The 15,444-nt window shown below is 40.9% G+C and overlaps 1 protein-coding gene across 11 annotated transcripts in view; it reads right to left on the bottom strand.

The window, feature by feature from the left end:
• KATNIP (katanin interacting protein) overlaps positions 1–15,444 on the bottom strand; it is a 61,052-nt gene that overhangs the window by 35,736 nt on the left and 9,872 nt on the right. For 9 of the 11 annotated variants that reach the window (XM_063414201.1, XM_063414204.1, XM_063414200.1 and 6 more), the window contains 7 exons: positions 13,270–13,534; positions 11,810–11,959; positions 9,651–9,814; positions 8,540–8,616; positions 8,018–8,132; positions 7,430–7,636; positions 3,333–3,473 (listed from right to left, as the gene is read on the bottom strand). In XM_063414201.1, coding sequence (XP_063270271.1) covers positions 3,333–3,473; positions 7,430–7,636; positions 8,018–8,132; positions 8,540–8,616; positions 9,651–9,814; positions 11,810–11,959; positions 13,270–13,534 — 1,119 coding nt within the window. The remainder of the gene's footprint in view (positions 1–3,332; positions 3,474–7,429; positions 7,637–8,017; positions 8,133–8,539; positions 8,617–9,650; positions 9,815–11,809; positions 11,960–13,269; positions 13,535–15,444) is intronic. The other 2 variants (XM_063414205.1, XM_063414209.1) reach the window with 1 other exon arrangement.

Raw genomic sequence — 15,444 nt, 5'->3', positions numbered from 1 at the left:
GCGGGGAAGGGACCTGCGCGCCCCCCCCGACCCGCGCGCCTGTGGGGAGGGGGGAAAACCGAGTACGGAAAAACGAGAGAGAGATTTTTGCAGCCGCTGCAGCGCCCTGGAACAGGGCGGGAGAAAAACCGAGCGAGAGAGAGAGAAGGCAGGGAGATCGCATCCGTGCTGCCATGCCTCTGTCTCACCGCACCCCCACCCCGCACAAGGGAAAGAACAAAGTTAAAACACAGAGACACAAAGAAAGACAAGCCCTAAACTCACACAGGCAATCATAAAACAAGCACAGGTAACGTTAAAAGCATAAAACACTCATAAAGTGAACTTTTCGCCCTGAACACACAGAAGGATACAGAGGGATCAAAGGTTTTCGATCCCGGTCCCGTCCGCAGGCCAGATGCTGGGCCACGCCGAGGAGGAAAGGATCGTTGTGTCACACTCTGGGTCGGAATCCGACCAGCTGTATCTTGGACGGGCTAGCATCTTTTAAAGTCACGGTACAGACTAGTCGCAGTGGATGATAGCGCAGGAACCACTGCCAGCCATCCGTGGTATGAAGAAAGGAGAAGGAAAAGCCAAGGAAGCGCCGTCTCTGCCGGCCGGGAGAGGCTTACAGACGCTCGCTTTGATCTCGGCCAGACAGAACCGAAAGAGGTCGGGGGAGCACTGGGCAAGCTGTCGGCAGCGAAGAATTCCAGCTGCTCTTGTCAGGAAAGGCACAAGCTGTCCTCTCTCAGGAGAGGGGTTCCCCAGGTTTTTCTGGAACCTCTGCCCGGCTGTCTTTTCTAGAAATTAAAGTCCAGCTGTGCTGGGTGCCGTCCGACCTGCTGTCTTTTGGCAGGATTGACATGGTCAGCAGGACCAGCATTCTTTAGAAAAAATGTGGAGATATTTCGCTTACCTCTCTGAGGAGGCAGGTAGCAATTTTTCAAGCTTTGCTGCATGAATCAGTCCCGGCTGCGCTGAACTTCTTCGAAACGTCAGGTCACCAGATGTTGCTATGGTTTTCGGACGGCACAGAAATAACAACATGACTCTCCATGATGGTAAAGATGAGAGCAAACTTTATTCTTCTACATTCTACTTTTATAGAGTAGTTCGGTACCAAGAACATGATTGGTTATTCAGCGTCTACACTCTTTAGTAAACATCTCTTTCCAGTAAACATGTTGGAAAAACACCACCTGCAGATGGTTTCTCACTTCCCAAGGTTTGTTTGAATTCCTCCTTTAGATTTCTCAGGCTAACATGAGAAAGTTGTTCGCCTGCCTTTCACACAGACACTAGCAGAGCCTGAAGCCTAAGTTCAGACCAATGTCAGGCCCACAGTCAAGAACCAAAGAAATTCTTGTACAAGACTGATTGTGCTGGAAGAAAGCTGCTGCATCCTCACAGACAATGTACCACAGGCATAATCCAGCACTGAAAAAAACCCAAGAGAATGGACAGGAACGTAGGCACAGAAGGAACAAACACACAGACAACCTCCTGGAGAAGAGAATTATTCAACTGGAGAGCAACTAAGACCTTAATGCATTTAGGTATTGATTCCATCACCAGTTTTGTGAAGACAGACAACAGACATTAGATTGGATCTTTGAAAAAAAGTTTTAATAGCCACAAGTAACCATGCAATTTCAAGGCTGTAGCAAGCAGTTATAAAATGTCTGACTGTTGCAGATAAACTTGAAGAAAACTGGCTGCCCTTATACTTGTTCCCTTCCTGCAGACTAAAAATCATCTCCTTTTTTGCAGGTCTCATCTGAAGTAAATAAAGGCAAGATGAAGCATCCTCTGAGACCTTCCTTGGAATTCAATGAATCAAGGAATCTGTGACAATGATGTCATCTGACTTTTACAGCTTCCTTCAGACATTTTTTTTTCTCCTTCCAGGCTCAAGTTCTGAAAGTCAAATATACAAAAGTACAGGCCTGACTTAATTTTTGGCCTATTTTTGGAAGCATTACTTGGACATCTCTCACTGACGGGGTTTTTAAGGGAAAGAAGGCAGTTAGAATGATTCCCAAAATCCACACAGAAATCTGGCTCCGGATTTCCATTAGCAGGAAGAAATTTGTTTGTTCATTGTATTTTGGGGTTTTATACTTCTTAGACAAAACTTCCTCATGACAAATTACAGAATTAGGCAGAACTGCTTGGTATTATTCTTTCATGTTAAGGATAATGAGACATTTCTTCATCAGGGGTAAACTGCTGCATTTCCACCAAAATCCATAGGATTATGCTGCCAGTGGATTTTACACATTGCCTCATAGCAGGATATTAAAGAAACAGAGCCTTGAAACACAGACAAACATTTCTGTGTACTTCCTGCATTCTATTCAGTTGATTTGGTAACAAATCATACCATTACCTCCAAGAACAGCAGCCCTTTCACGCACCCTAATGATGATGGAACATCCTGTAGACCACATTTTAGTGAGAAAAGCTATTAAAATTCCAGGAAAAGAAATATAAATCATGTTGTAGTAATTTTGTTTTAAGCTGTCCCTTCCACAGCCATTTTCATATGTATAAATTACCATATGTGCTTATATAAGAGCATGGATGAGAGCAAAACCAGAGGGATAAAGCTTCTTATTTATAATCCAGGACAGCAAATCCTCTTTGATCCAGTACCTGAGATTTTTTTCTTAACGCTGCAGTGTACAAACAAGAATAATATTCATGGTGACATTCAAACACACAGACAAGAGACCATCTGCCATCTGCCATGATATGTCTCTCTTGAAACAGTAGATTACTGGTTTTATTATGAGCACACAGCAGTGGACTTTTTAATTGTCCCTGCCCAGGGAGAGGGGCTGGATCTGGATGATCTTTAAGGTCCTTCCAACCCAAACCATTTTATGATTCTCGTTAAAGTGACAAACCTCAAACTGAGCAGCAGTCAGCCTGTTTATATTTACAGACACCAGAAAACACATATTTAAACACGTATTTATTTACATTGTGATTAAACAGCTGAAAGCCCTGCATATTGAGATGCACTTACCTTTGTATCTTTATTTCTCACCACAGTAAAGGATTGATGACAGGACGTGCAAGCCTTTTATTGGGTCTTTAGCGATCTCTAACAGCTTTGAAAGCAAATGCTCCTTGTGCCCGAGAAAACATTCTCACTACATTGTTAGCACTTACAATTAAGACAAAAGCAAATTTCACAACAGACAGGGACATCTCATAGCTCCTGTTTTATTACAGGAAATTGTATCTACTTTTATTTCATGCTTTTAGAAAGAAGCTCACACTGAATTTCCCTAGGCAAGGCAAGAGCAAATATACAGAGGAGTGGAGAAAAGACTACTTACACTGGGAGCTGTTGTGTTGTAATTCCAAATCTTGATCTTGGATATACGAAAGTCACGTGAGCGGGTGGGATTGCGGATAACAAAGTAAAGTTGGACGGGTGGGTGGAAAGGGCACATCCAAAGGCAGCTTTCCTTGGGGAGCTAAAAACACAGACAAGCAGACTGTCACTAATGCTCCTTCTCCTGGAGCAGGGTGTTTTAATTAACTCCCCACCTCCCAGCAGAACAGGCGGCCATGAGAAAAGTCAACGTTTCATAAAATCTGCTACGCAAAGAGCAAAACCTCAACCTCATTTCCCAAGAGGAAATCCCTCTCTCCTGCCTGCCAGACAGCTCCCAACAACCTGGCAATGAGCTAAAGGTCAGCTGCCTGCTGTCCCAGGAGACATCTGCACGCTCAGAGCACAGGCAGAGCAAGCCCAGTTTATTTTTATCAAATTAATCAGCTTTGCTGGCACTAGGGGGGATCACTGAGCACAATGGACATTCTACAATCACTCTACGATTTCCTCGCTTCTGGTTCATTCCCTTAGGAGGGGAATCTTAAAGAATTTTACTTTACTGCCTGCCTCTATTTTAATCAGGCTTTGTAAATAATCAGCTTCACTTACAGATCTATTCCTTAGAGCTATACTGGACTCTACACTGGAAATTTTCTAAGATATTACAGAATTCCCAACATGAATTTTACATACAACTGGCAATCAAGAGATTTGAAAGTACCAAGAAATGCCTAATTCTGGATATTGTTAAGAACTGCTACCTCTACACGTTCAGAGTGTAAGAAAAGGATATGTGGCAGCTCAGAAAGAAAGAAGTTTCAGAATTCAAAAGTTGAATATTAATATATTTGATGTCCAGTATTACCCCAGAGATGAAGCAGGGCACAAAGTGAATATACATGTGGGTAACATACCAGTGGTCTGAAAGTTGCTGATAAATTAGTTCCACTTCTGTTCTGAGCAACACACAGGACACAGATACACACACAGAAGGTAACAGGAAGTCTTTTGGCCACACTTTTCTTTCTGAAGTGTTTCAGTTTTTCTTGAAGGCATTAACCACAGAACTTTCCTGCAGAGTCCTTTGGCTGTGTGACTAACAATGGTAAGGACAGTGCCCTGGAGCCTGTTCAGAGCCATCAGGAATAAATTCACTTCTCACCATGGTCATCTCTGTGCTCCAGACTCTGATGGGTCTCTGCCCCAGAGCCTCTCAAAAAGCTGTTTCTGCTTTTAATGCCAGTTTGGAGCACAAACAGCCATAAGAGTGCCAGACAGGTTTTACCCTTTCTACTTAAAAACAAAGAAGCCTCTTGACACCAAAGAAATGAAGGACAGCACTCAAATCACTGTTAACCCAACCCTGGGGTCGACTTCAAAGCTGCATCATGTTTTTGAAGCCATACAATGACCAAGAATGGTTAAAACCCACAAATTTCCCAACTGCAGACACATCTGATAAGCAATCCATCTGCAGAGCTCTCACTCAGGAGCTGACTCCCCAGAAATCAAGAGATTCTGGTGTGTACTGAGAGCCAGAGGTGCCTTCAGGAGGGTACCTGATTCAGCACCAGAATGACCTGTTCCTGCTTCTCACTGGTTCCTCTGGAAAACTGCACACCATGTTCCAAAAACTGAGGTTTATCAGAGCCAGGCTGAGTTTCATGTCCTCAGTGAGAGGCAGCCATGGAGATCATTTTATTTATCAGAGTTAAAAACTGATGGGGCTGAGGTTACACAACCACACAGGTGTAACACTCCCCATGAGGGTGTCAAAGATCTGACACCAGAAATTGAAGGCACCTTGATGGGTCCCTGCCAAAACTCAAGAGCCTGTGGAGGACTCTCATGTTTTATCCCAAAGAGTGATGTCCTATCTTTGCCTTCACAGGAGGTACTTGAGCCTGGGCTTACAGTCTTGGAGCTGAAAATTCTAATCTAAAAATCCCTTGAACCATCAGGGTGAACCTGGTGTGTTAAGGAGGCTGAATTACATTTGAGCAAGGAAAAAGGAGAGAGTGAACACCTTTCATCTTAAGATTTTGTGGGAGATTGGCACTGATCCTTGTGGGCACTGAAGGTGTCAATGATGGAGAATAAAGGAAGTCTCAACTTGAGGAATGACACAGGTCTAAGGGTTCTCCATGGGAAAGTAACACCTTTGTTAGATATTTACCTGTCCTTGTTATTCTGAGGTTTAAAAGATCTCTGTATGCCTATAAGAATTAAAAACATTTTTGGAAAACAATTTAAAAAAATACCTAATCTATAACTTACTAAATATTATCACACAGAATCCCAGATTTTGGGTTTGGGTTGGAAAGAACCTTAAAAATCATCCAGTTCTAACCCCCTGCCATGGGCAGGGACACCTTTCACTATCCCAGGTTGTCCTTGGACAGTTCCAGGGATCCAGGGGCAGCCACAGCTGCTCTGGGCACCCTGTGCCAGGGCCTCCCCAACTCACAGTTAGGAATTCCTTCCTTATATCTAATTTAAAAAGTTGAGAGCACCTGATATTCTGCCAGGCATTTTTTTCTTTTACAATATATCACAAAATACAAGGAAGAAGGTGGTTTAAGTACTCTTCTTAAAAGTCTGCAAGGGTAATAAATAAACTAATAAAATAAAATGCCTCATCTTCAATAAGAGTATTCTCAAAGACAAAAGTACACCTAAATGATCAAAGATGGAAGTGTTTTAACCATGGTAAACCATTTCCACACAATAAGTTTTCATCTCAAGTTTTTGTTCAGTTGAAAATGTTCATTGCTTGGAGACTGATTAATTTACTGGGGTTTTAGTGCATCCTAAAGCTTTCCTGTCTGATCTGAGATGTACACAAACTGGAAATGCTGCTGTGCCTTCTGAAGGAATCTGCAGTTCAGGCTCCCCATAGCCACAGCCCAAGAGCATATTCCCTGCCCAGATTGCATCTTGGATGCAGCCTCAGGAGAGGAGATTACACACTCACAAATCAAGGGAATACATTAATCAGTGAAATATAAAAGCTCATTACTTAAGAATAATGGGATCTGTAAATGTATGAGTAATACTGAGAGTAACAGGTTCATAATGGCTTAATGAATGTATTACTACATAATTTATAAATATCTAGAGAGTCTGAGAGTCACTACTACAACTACTACTACTACCACTACTACTGAGTCTCCCCTGCCAGCCAGCACAGCCTAAAAAAAATATATAGTAAAAATGGATATTTATGAGATCCAACCTACAGTTTTCAGGAGACAGTAAGGAAGATGCTTCAGGTCTATTTTCTATTTTCTATCTATCTTCATTATTATTTTCTGGAAATAATACTCCATAAAGAGTTCCAGCTAAATTTAAAAAATACTGCATATTTGTCCTCTTTCAAATCTCATCTACCTTGCAAGCAGAAAAGCACCATTAGCATGAAATGAGCTGTAATTTATGTTTTTAATAGACTGTGTCCTTCAGTATCCTCATCCACTAAAATCATACTAATTTTTTCCTAGAATCCTTGCTCTGAAGGCCCATGAAAAATGGCACAGAGTGAAAGTGCAGCACAAATGAAACTATGGCTGTCTGAAGGGCTGTAGACATTTGCTAATTCTTTCACAGCAGTCACTGTCTCTTGCCCATTGTCATGGGTATGGGAGCACCTCATATCTCCTCATCTCACACAAGAGCCATGAAAGACTTTTACCTGCCATATATTTTTCTTACTCTCTTGGTCAAAACTACCTACACAGTCTTGTATTTCCATGATTCTTCCCTAGGTAAAAAGAGAACAAGGGAACAAGAGAAAACAGGCACATTTTCTTTATAAATTTACTTAGATTTCTATTATCCATCTGAAAAAACTTAGCAGTGAAGCTCCTGTACCTTGAGACTACAAGGATTACTTCAGTTCTAAAACAAAGTTGTAACTGAATACCAGCATCTTGAACAGGAGAGCTGGATGTGTAAGAAGCAATATTTGTAGGTTTAATTATGAAATAGTTGTAATGCACTCAGGTTCAAAATGTTTCTGAACAAAAAACCTGGAGATAAAGTATTACAGGAATATTATAAAGAGAGATTTTAACATCCAGCACTAGGCTGTCTTACATTTAAGTTCTTATTGACCAGGCAGCCCAAATCCCCTGGGTTGTCAGCGTTGCGAATGTCCACGTCATGAGGAGACACAAAGATCCTCTCGTTGTGGGAACCAAAGAATTCCACCTGGTTCAGGCCCACGTTTGCTGGATTCCCCCAGTTGGAAAGAAGTTCCATGGTCACATAAATGGCATCATGTACTTCCATACTGGCTGTCATCTGGACCAAAATGAAATATGGTTAAAACATCAGTGACCAACCAATAAAATGTGAAACAAAAGATTGGACAGACTGCAAAACTGACGGGCCAGAAGCAAAAAGATTGCAAAGTCAAGGCTATTTGGATGACATTCAATCAATCATTTTGGCTTACATCAATTCTGCCACATATCAACACTCTTAAAAAGCCTGAAGAGAAGGCAGCTAACTCTCTGCTCTGTCTGATTCGTCATTCTGATGAACAGTGATAAATTCCCTTTTCTTACCCTGCCATAGGTTTATTACTTGATGTAAGGCAGAACTGAGTGATACAGCTCACTCAATGTACTTTTATTTCAATAACTCTGGGATGCACCAATTATGGTGCACATATGCACAAACCTTCTCTCTCCACATGGAATTTACTCCAGTTTTGCCACCAGCCAGGGATCTGTCACTGTCACAGGCAGAATGGCTCCCACGCTCCATGAAGCCTTTCAGAAGTCTCTTCTTTTGTCTGAAACAACACATTCTGGGTTATTTCCTCATAATTCCTGCATTTTAAAGAAATAATTGGTGCAAAGGTGAAGAGATGATTGGATGAACCCCACAGGAAAACGCACCCACACGCTGAATGACAACTTGTGCATCATTCCACCTTAGATACACAGAATTTGGTTAAAAAGCTCCAGTTCCCAGCTGGTTCTGAGGCAGTGGGAGAAGAGACTGCAGAGGTGATCTGAAGACAATAAAGTGAGATCTTGGCAGATCCTGCTCCACAGGCTGCACTGCCTGGTTTGCTACTTGCACGGTGTCTCAAGTATTTAAGATCACCAGGTGTAGCAATTGGACTGGTGGCATTCTAAAAAATCTCTCTTCAAAAAAGGAAGTTATCCTAAAACAAAAATATATATAAATATATACCTGCTTCCAAAAGGGCAGAATCTCTCCACAGCTCTGGTGACTGCAGTCCTTGTCTGGCGTTTTTCTGGAGGTTCAGTCTATGCAGAAAGAATAGATGAAACAGAAAATGTCTTCTAAGTAAGAAAAAGATGAACGTGCTTCATTCAGATTGTCCTCACCACACAGCATCAATCTGCATCTCTGGAACAAGTACGGGTTTGAACCCAGCTCATCTGTAATTCTATACAAAGTTAAAGCACATTTAGTGGACCTGGTTTTGATTTACAATGAAAGAGCTGACCTTAGAGCTTGATCTTCTGTGTGGAAGAAAACATAGAAGCAAACTCTGAGGACTAGAAAACACACACACACACATATATATAAATATATATATAAAATCTCATTGTATACACTTGGTAGGATTCAGGGTTGGCCAATGCTTTGGCACAGGTCTACCAGACTTTCTCCTCCAAAATTATAAAGTCTTTTAAAATCCCCAAACCCTTCAATTCTATTAGCATAAAATAAGGATTTATTTTTTAAATAAAGAGATATCAGTAAGATACCTAAGAGAAAACAGAGGAAAAGTGCTGCATTCTTATAATGCATGGGCCCTTTATTTGATTTTACTCAACTTTTTTTGTTGATTTTTGTTGACTCCCTTGCTTACAAATTTTTAACTGTTTTTAAACATAAGAAATGAACACACATTGGGGCAGAAACCCCTCCCCAGCTCATCCTCAGTGAGATCTAGCAGTGTACAGGACAGTGCCCATATTAATGAGCCCTGGAGGAAGGCAGGATTTTTTGGGATGGCAATCACACATTGCCTCGTTTCAGAAGCTTGCAGGATGCAAATGGCTCAAGGGGGCCTGCAGCTGTGTGTCTGATGTACAGACACATCATATGGCTGCTCTATCAGTGGCTCAGGGATCCCTGGAATCAAGAGGGAGCTGTGGGATGCCATCCTGAGGAAGCAGATTAAAGGAAACAACCCTTTGGAAGAATATCACAAATGAAATTACACTTAGGGGGCATCACCATTCATTCATACACAGTCCTAATGTGTAAGAGATTGTAATTCATGGGGGGTTTGCTACTTGAACAAACAGCTCTCTGTTTTTTCCCATACCTTCTGGGAGTTTGTGACAACTGCTTGCCTTTGCACATCTCCCTGCAAGAATTCATTCTCAATCTGCACTGCTTGAACAACAGCTGAAACAGAGAGGTCAGGATCCTTCTCACACACATTCTTCCTGGTTACTGAAAGGGAGGTTTCTGGCCGACTTAAGGGCTCTGGGACCAAAAAAAAAAGGGAAGAAATACTCATTTAATCAGGACATACAATTATGGAATATTCCAGCATCTGAAACTTCCCATTCAGTTACTGACACAGGGCTTTGCAAGCAGTCTATAACAATCCCAAGTGAAGCTGAATGCCCCCAATTTGGGTTTGTGTTAAGATTCCAAGTCACATCTTCTTTACGCAACAGCATCATAAGAAGAGGAAAACAGACAAATTGGAAACATAATTTTTATGCTTTTAGATTGCTTTGTTCTGGTATTTAGTGGAAATGCCTTGTAATAGTCCATTGAAAAGAAGTATATGTAATTTAAGCACAGCAGGAGTTTGTAATTGGGGTGTTCAGCTATTTTGGAGGAATCCCCAGAGACTTCTAGCAAAACAAGGGGAGTCAGGAGTTACAATTTACAAGGCAAAATAAATGACCTTATCATTTAAGCAGTCATCACAATGCCCACACGAATCCCAATCTTCCCAAACTTCATGGAGAAACAGAAACATCACAGCCTAGAAACAGGTTTGAAAGAAAGGAAATCAAATTTAACAACAGATGGACTAAAAGAGAAGCACAGTGATTGTATCTGAGGGCTTTAAAAGTCAAGGGAAGAGACTGAAGTTGTATTTAGAGTGAGGGGAAACACTGAAGTGCCAGAGTGCTCTCAAAGCTGCAGGGAGGAGAGCACAGTGCAAGAAAAAAGGAGTCCACTTTGAAAAGACAAGTTCAAACTGAGCTGAGATTGGTGTGCATTCACTCTTTGCACATACACCCATGAAAACTTTCAACAAGCATCAGTCATTTCTGCAAAAACAGGGATAAAGACCTGCTTATGCTTCTGTACTGTATCATCCCCCTGAAATGAAATTAATTTAGGATTTATCACAGTAGTTGGACAGAAGCAGCTCCAACCAGCGCTATTATAACCTGAGAAAATGCTGCACACATCTCTGGGAAGTCAAAGCAACATCTGCTCCAACAGATGGTGGGTGAGGGTCTCAGAAGCTACAAAGGGGATTTATTCTGGAGCCAAAAAGAATTAACTTCTTTTTCTTTGTTTGGTTTCCTGCTAATTAAGAAACTAATTATTTGGCTTTTCAAACCCACTGGCCTTAGTGCTTTCTTGGGACACATCTGGATTCTGCTTTTTTGAGAAGAGCAGCTTGACCAGAGTATGGCAGGGCTGAAACTTCACCTCAGACCTTTCAAAACTCAAGCTGACCAGACTTGTTAAGGACTGCACTGAGCTACAATTGCAGTCACAACTTCAGCCCCCACATTTGGGGTTTGTTGTGTTTTGTTGGGGTTTTTCCCCAGGTAAAGGCCACACCTTAGCAGAAGATTTTTAGAATAAGCAGCAGTGGCTTCAAATTATGGTCTCCAGTCCAAGAAATTTGCCAGTATTGTCCTAGATACTGGCATATCTACCCAGCACTGCAGACTGGTCTCAGTATTCAAGGTGTAATTCAAATACAGTCCCAGGCAGCCACAGGGCTCTTTTGTCATGCTGTGAAAAAAATGTGCCTTTATTGTGGTAGAGAACTCTGCATTTTGTATTGCTACAAATGGGTTGTGTTAAACTCTTCCACCAAACATCAGTTGCTGACTGGGAGAATAAACATTTCCATTAATACCACAGGGAATAGAGGGAAGTGGGAAACACAGGGCAAGTACTGAACAAGGACTGAAAGGGAGAGGGAAAATCTTGTGCTGTAGAAGCAAAAAGGGAAGGAAGATATTAAAGATGTGGCAGGAGATTGAAGTATACAGGCTTTTATACTTTATCACAACTTCACTGAAGTCAGAACATTTGAGGAGTTAAAAATAACAACAAAAGCACAGATAATCCCACTTAAAAAAAAACAAACAGGCAAGGGAGTGACAGCTGAAAAAAATCACATAATGTCAGATGTGTGCTGAAATTGCATCTGAGCCAGAGGGGGGAAAAGCATGAAAACTCTCCTTATTGACATAATATATTCTTATTTCTTACTGGAACAAATTGTTTCATGTCTGTCCTGGTGGAAGGACTCAGCAGAGAGTGGCCGAGTGTCTTTATTTTTCAGCATGACTGGTTTGACAGGAATGTACACTTCAGCACTGTCCTTTCTTTTGGCTGACAGAACTCGCACTGGCTTCACTTCTGCAAGATAAAAAAGGAAAAAGAAATAATGAACTTAAAAGTTATGTGGATACAGCCAGCCCAGGAAAAATTATTGGTCTTTAAATGCTAAAGTTTTGCCACTTTAATTACATTGGCACAGTTAAAAGTGATAATTTCCCTCCCTTTCACTGACACTGTTCTATTGATGTAGAAGCACATATGGATGGCTGGCACTAACTCAGTCAAACAAAATAAAAATAGTATTCTAATGTACCAAGATATCTCATCTCTGCCAGATATTTACCTGCATTATTGTCAAGAGAAGCAAAAATAAAAAAGTCCCAAGTCATTTGTTAACACAGTTATACCAAAGTAAATTCTTGAAAAAGAATTTTCAAAGGGGGAGAGGGCTGCTTAGAATAGCTTATACAAGCACTTCTTCACTTTCTGATTTGGGAATTATAAATGCCTCTATTGTTTCCATCACAGCTCTGGAATTTCTCTCTGGACAAAAAGCCCTGCCCTCTGCCAGGGATTCTGTTCTCCCTGTGTTTCCATCCCTCACTCCTGTTCTCTTCTTCTGCCCCTCTCCCCATTCACACTCCACTCACATCTATGATAATGAAAGGAACACTGCTCTGCTTAATTTATTCCAAGATTGTTCCTCTGAATTTATGCAATTAACTATAGATTAGGGGAAAAAAAAAAAAAGAAATAGTAAAATAAACAAAACCAAAAAGCCCAAACCAATTACTGTACCTGAAATAAGCAGGGAGGGAATTTTGAGAAATACTGAAGGTAGCTCTAGGTCTGGTTTCTGCCTGTACTCTCCACGCTTTGTTAAATCATCTTTGAGACCTAATGGCTGGTTGTGGGTTTGGCCACTGAGGTCTCCAAAGACAGAAAGAGACACAAAGAAGTGGCTCATGTCAGTCACCAGGGATGAACAGCACACACTGGGACAAGTATCCAGCACCCAGGCTGTGAAGTAAAGTTGAGACTGGGAAGATCTGGCTGCCTGAATTACTGCAAAAACAGTTCAAAAATATTTCTAAAACCACGGTAATTTCTTGAGGAATCTCACAATCTGAGACAATCTTAGTTCAAGTGTCTAGAGCTGGTGAGGCAGGTGCAGTAACCAGGTCTTTATCTTTGGATTTGCCAAAAAATTCTTAATGAAGTACAAGAGGATGCAAGTGTCCCAAATCAGGAGATCAAAACAACAGGTTTGCTGAAGAGCATGAGAACTTAGGAGAGTATAGAGTAACTCCTAATGATCAACCTTAAAAGTAATTCCCTCAAAGAATGATTATTGTAGCTCTGTAGTAGTGTGGAAGACACAGACTTACTGCTTTGATCCTGGTGGAACTCCAGCACTGCTGGGGCACCAGAATCGAGGCTAGAGCATCTCCCAGCATCCTGAGGTTCAGAACCTTCCTTCTGCAGTGCCCCACTGCTGTGCAGCTGAAGGCCTTCAAAGCCTGTAATTGCTTCCTCAGTGGGAGAGGATTCTGAAAACACATCCTCTTCCACAGAGTCATAATCATCACTAAGGGAGTCTGCTTCCATCCTCTCCTCTTCCACAATGCGCTGCGAGCTGCTTCTCAATTCCTGCTACAATATAAACATATCTGTCAGAAAAACTAAAACTTGTATTTTAAAATAAACCACAGTGGCTGCCTCTTCCTCCCCAGGAGAAAGAAAGATCTTCTGATAAACTCAGAGCTGTGATGCAGCTAAAAATATTTCCAGTCCTGTGTCATGTTTTGCCTTCTTTGATGAGGGCTTGTAAAGAAAAATCATCCTACAACTCCTGTGCTCCTTCCCATCAGTATCCAGCCAGAACATTCTGTAGGCCAAGGAGTTTTTATGAGCAAAACCAATTTTTAGGAATAAGTTACAAAAAGCAAGTAAGGGGGAGAGCAAAGGCATATATTTGTGCAGTCTCACAGTTGTGCCTTGCTATTTGAAGAGTAGCTGCAATCCAGAATTTCCAAATGCCTTCACAAGACTGTCAAGCTCGTGTAGCAGCAACTCCTTTTCCAGCACGTGATAATGATAATAGTCCTGCCTTGTACACATCTGTACTTCAAAAAGCAGCAGAAAAAGAGTTGAGTTCTAATGAGCTAAGCTCCCAGTTTGCACGGAGTTTTTTGAAGTGGACACACTGTAACAGGATTTTATGCAAAAAATAACCTCTTTTGAAATTTGCTGTGGAAAAAGCTGCCCTGCCTCTCTCATCACACACCACAAACAGCACAGATGATGCTGGAGAGCTGTGTGCTCTCATGAATGCAAAAGGAAAAAACCTTGCATCTCCTAAATGCTTCCCCCCCCTCCCCTGCTTTGTTGGTATTAGAGTTTTGAGATAAATATAGGTAAGCAAACGGTATAAAATGAAAACCTGAAGCTACCTTAGGTACAAATGGACTGTGACAGTCTATATTCAGTTTGCAATGAAAGCTTCAAGCTGCTACAGATTACACTTGTTAGGAAATCCATGTTGACAGAAATATATTACAAAGAACAGACAAAGTCAGGTTCAAAAGAGGGTTTATAAGCAACCTGAGCCTTGATATCGAGCATGTCTTTATGACAGTCAAAACTAATATTTCCAGCTCTTTGACAGGAAATTGTACAAGCTTTCTTTTCCTTTGAGACCTCTGCATCTACATTGTAATAAGACATGCAAAAAAACACATTATAGCCCCAGCAAAATCAAAATTATTTCCATCTTGACTAAAAAGAAAAGTTGCTTTAAAATTATTCACTTCCTATTAAAAACATATAAAAGATATAAATATCCATCAGTGTAAACAAGTTACCAATTTCTAGAGCAAAAAATAATCATCAATGCAAGAGCAATCTAGGAATGAGAGAAAGATGCAAATGAGGAAAATATGCTTGGGAATTTTGTCTGATATCAGGTTTAAGATCTGTAAAGAATTCATATATAGATGCTACTCCACTACCCAGAAAAGCTTTATTTATGTCATTAATTGGTTAGGCAGAAAGACATTCATAAATTTTTATTCATTGATTCATTTTCTTTCACATTTGTGAAGTGTGCTAGAGCAAACTGCAATTAGTGATCAAATGGAAGGCTGCACAGTCAATATAACAACAATCCTTGATGCAAAGCAACTGCTTTGATTACAACATTTTCAAATAGTCTGATTTTTGTTAGGTAAAACAATTACATGCAACAACTTTAGCATTATTATTTCAAGACTACCCTAAAGGCACCAGAAGCTGTTGTTTCAGCTTTCTCTAACCTGACACAAGGAGTGATGTTCACTTGCACAACCATTCAGTGAACTGAAAGAGGCTCCTTGCAGGGAATACCGCGATTCAACCCAACAGAGACAATATTTCACCTCCTAAAAATAAGGTTGAATATCTTGCAGTGTTGCTGATTGAGACTTGATTTTTCAAGAAGCTTTACTTTTCATTTTTTGTCCTTCTTTTTGTGACATCTCATCAAAGCAAAATTCTCTAATGAAGACACCACTATGGACTGGTTT

The sequence above is a fragment of the Prinia subflava genome, chromosome 17 (genome assembly GCF_021018805.1).
Source record: "Prinia subflava isolate CZ2003 ecotype Zambia chromosome 17, Cam_Psub_1.2, whole genome shotgun sequence".
Lineage (NCBI taxonomy): Eukaryota > Metazoa > Chordata > Aves > Passeriformes > Cisticolidae > Prinia > Prinia subflava.
This window is presented reverse-complemented; position numbering and strand designations above follow the sequence as displayed.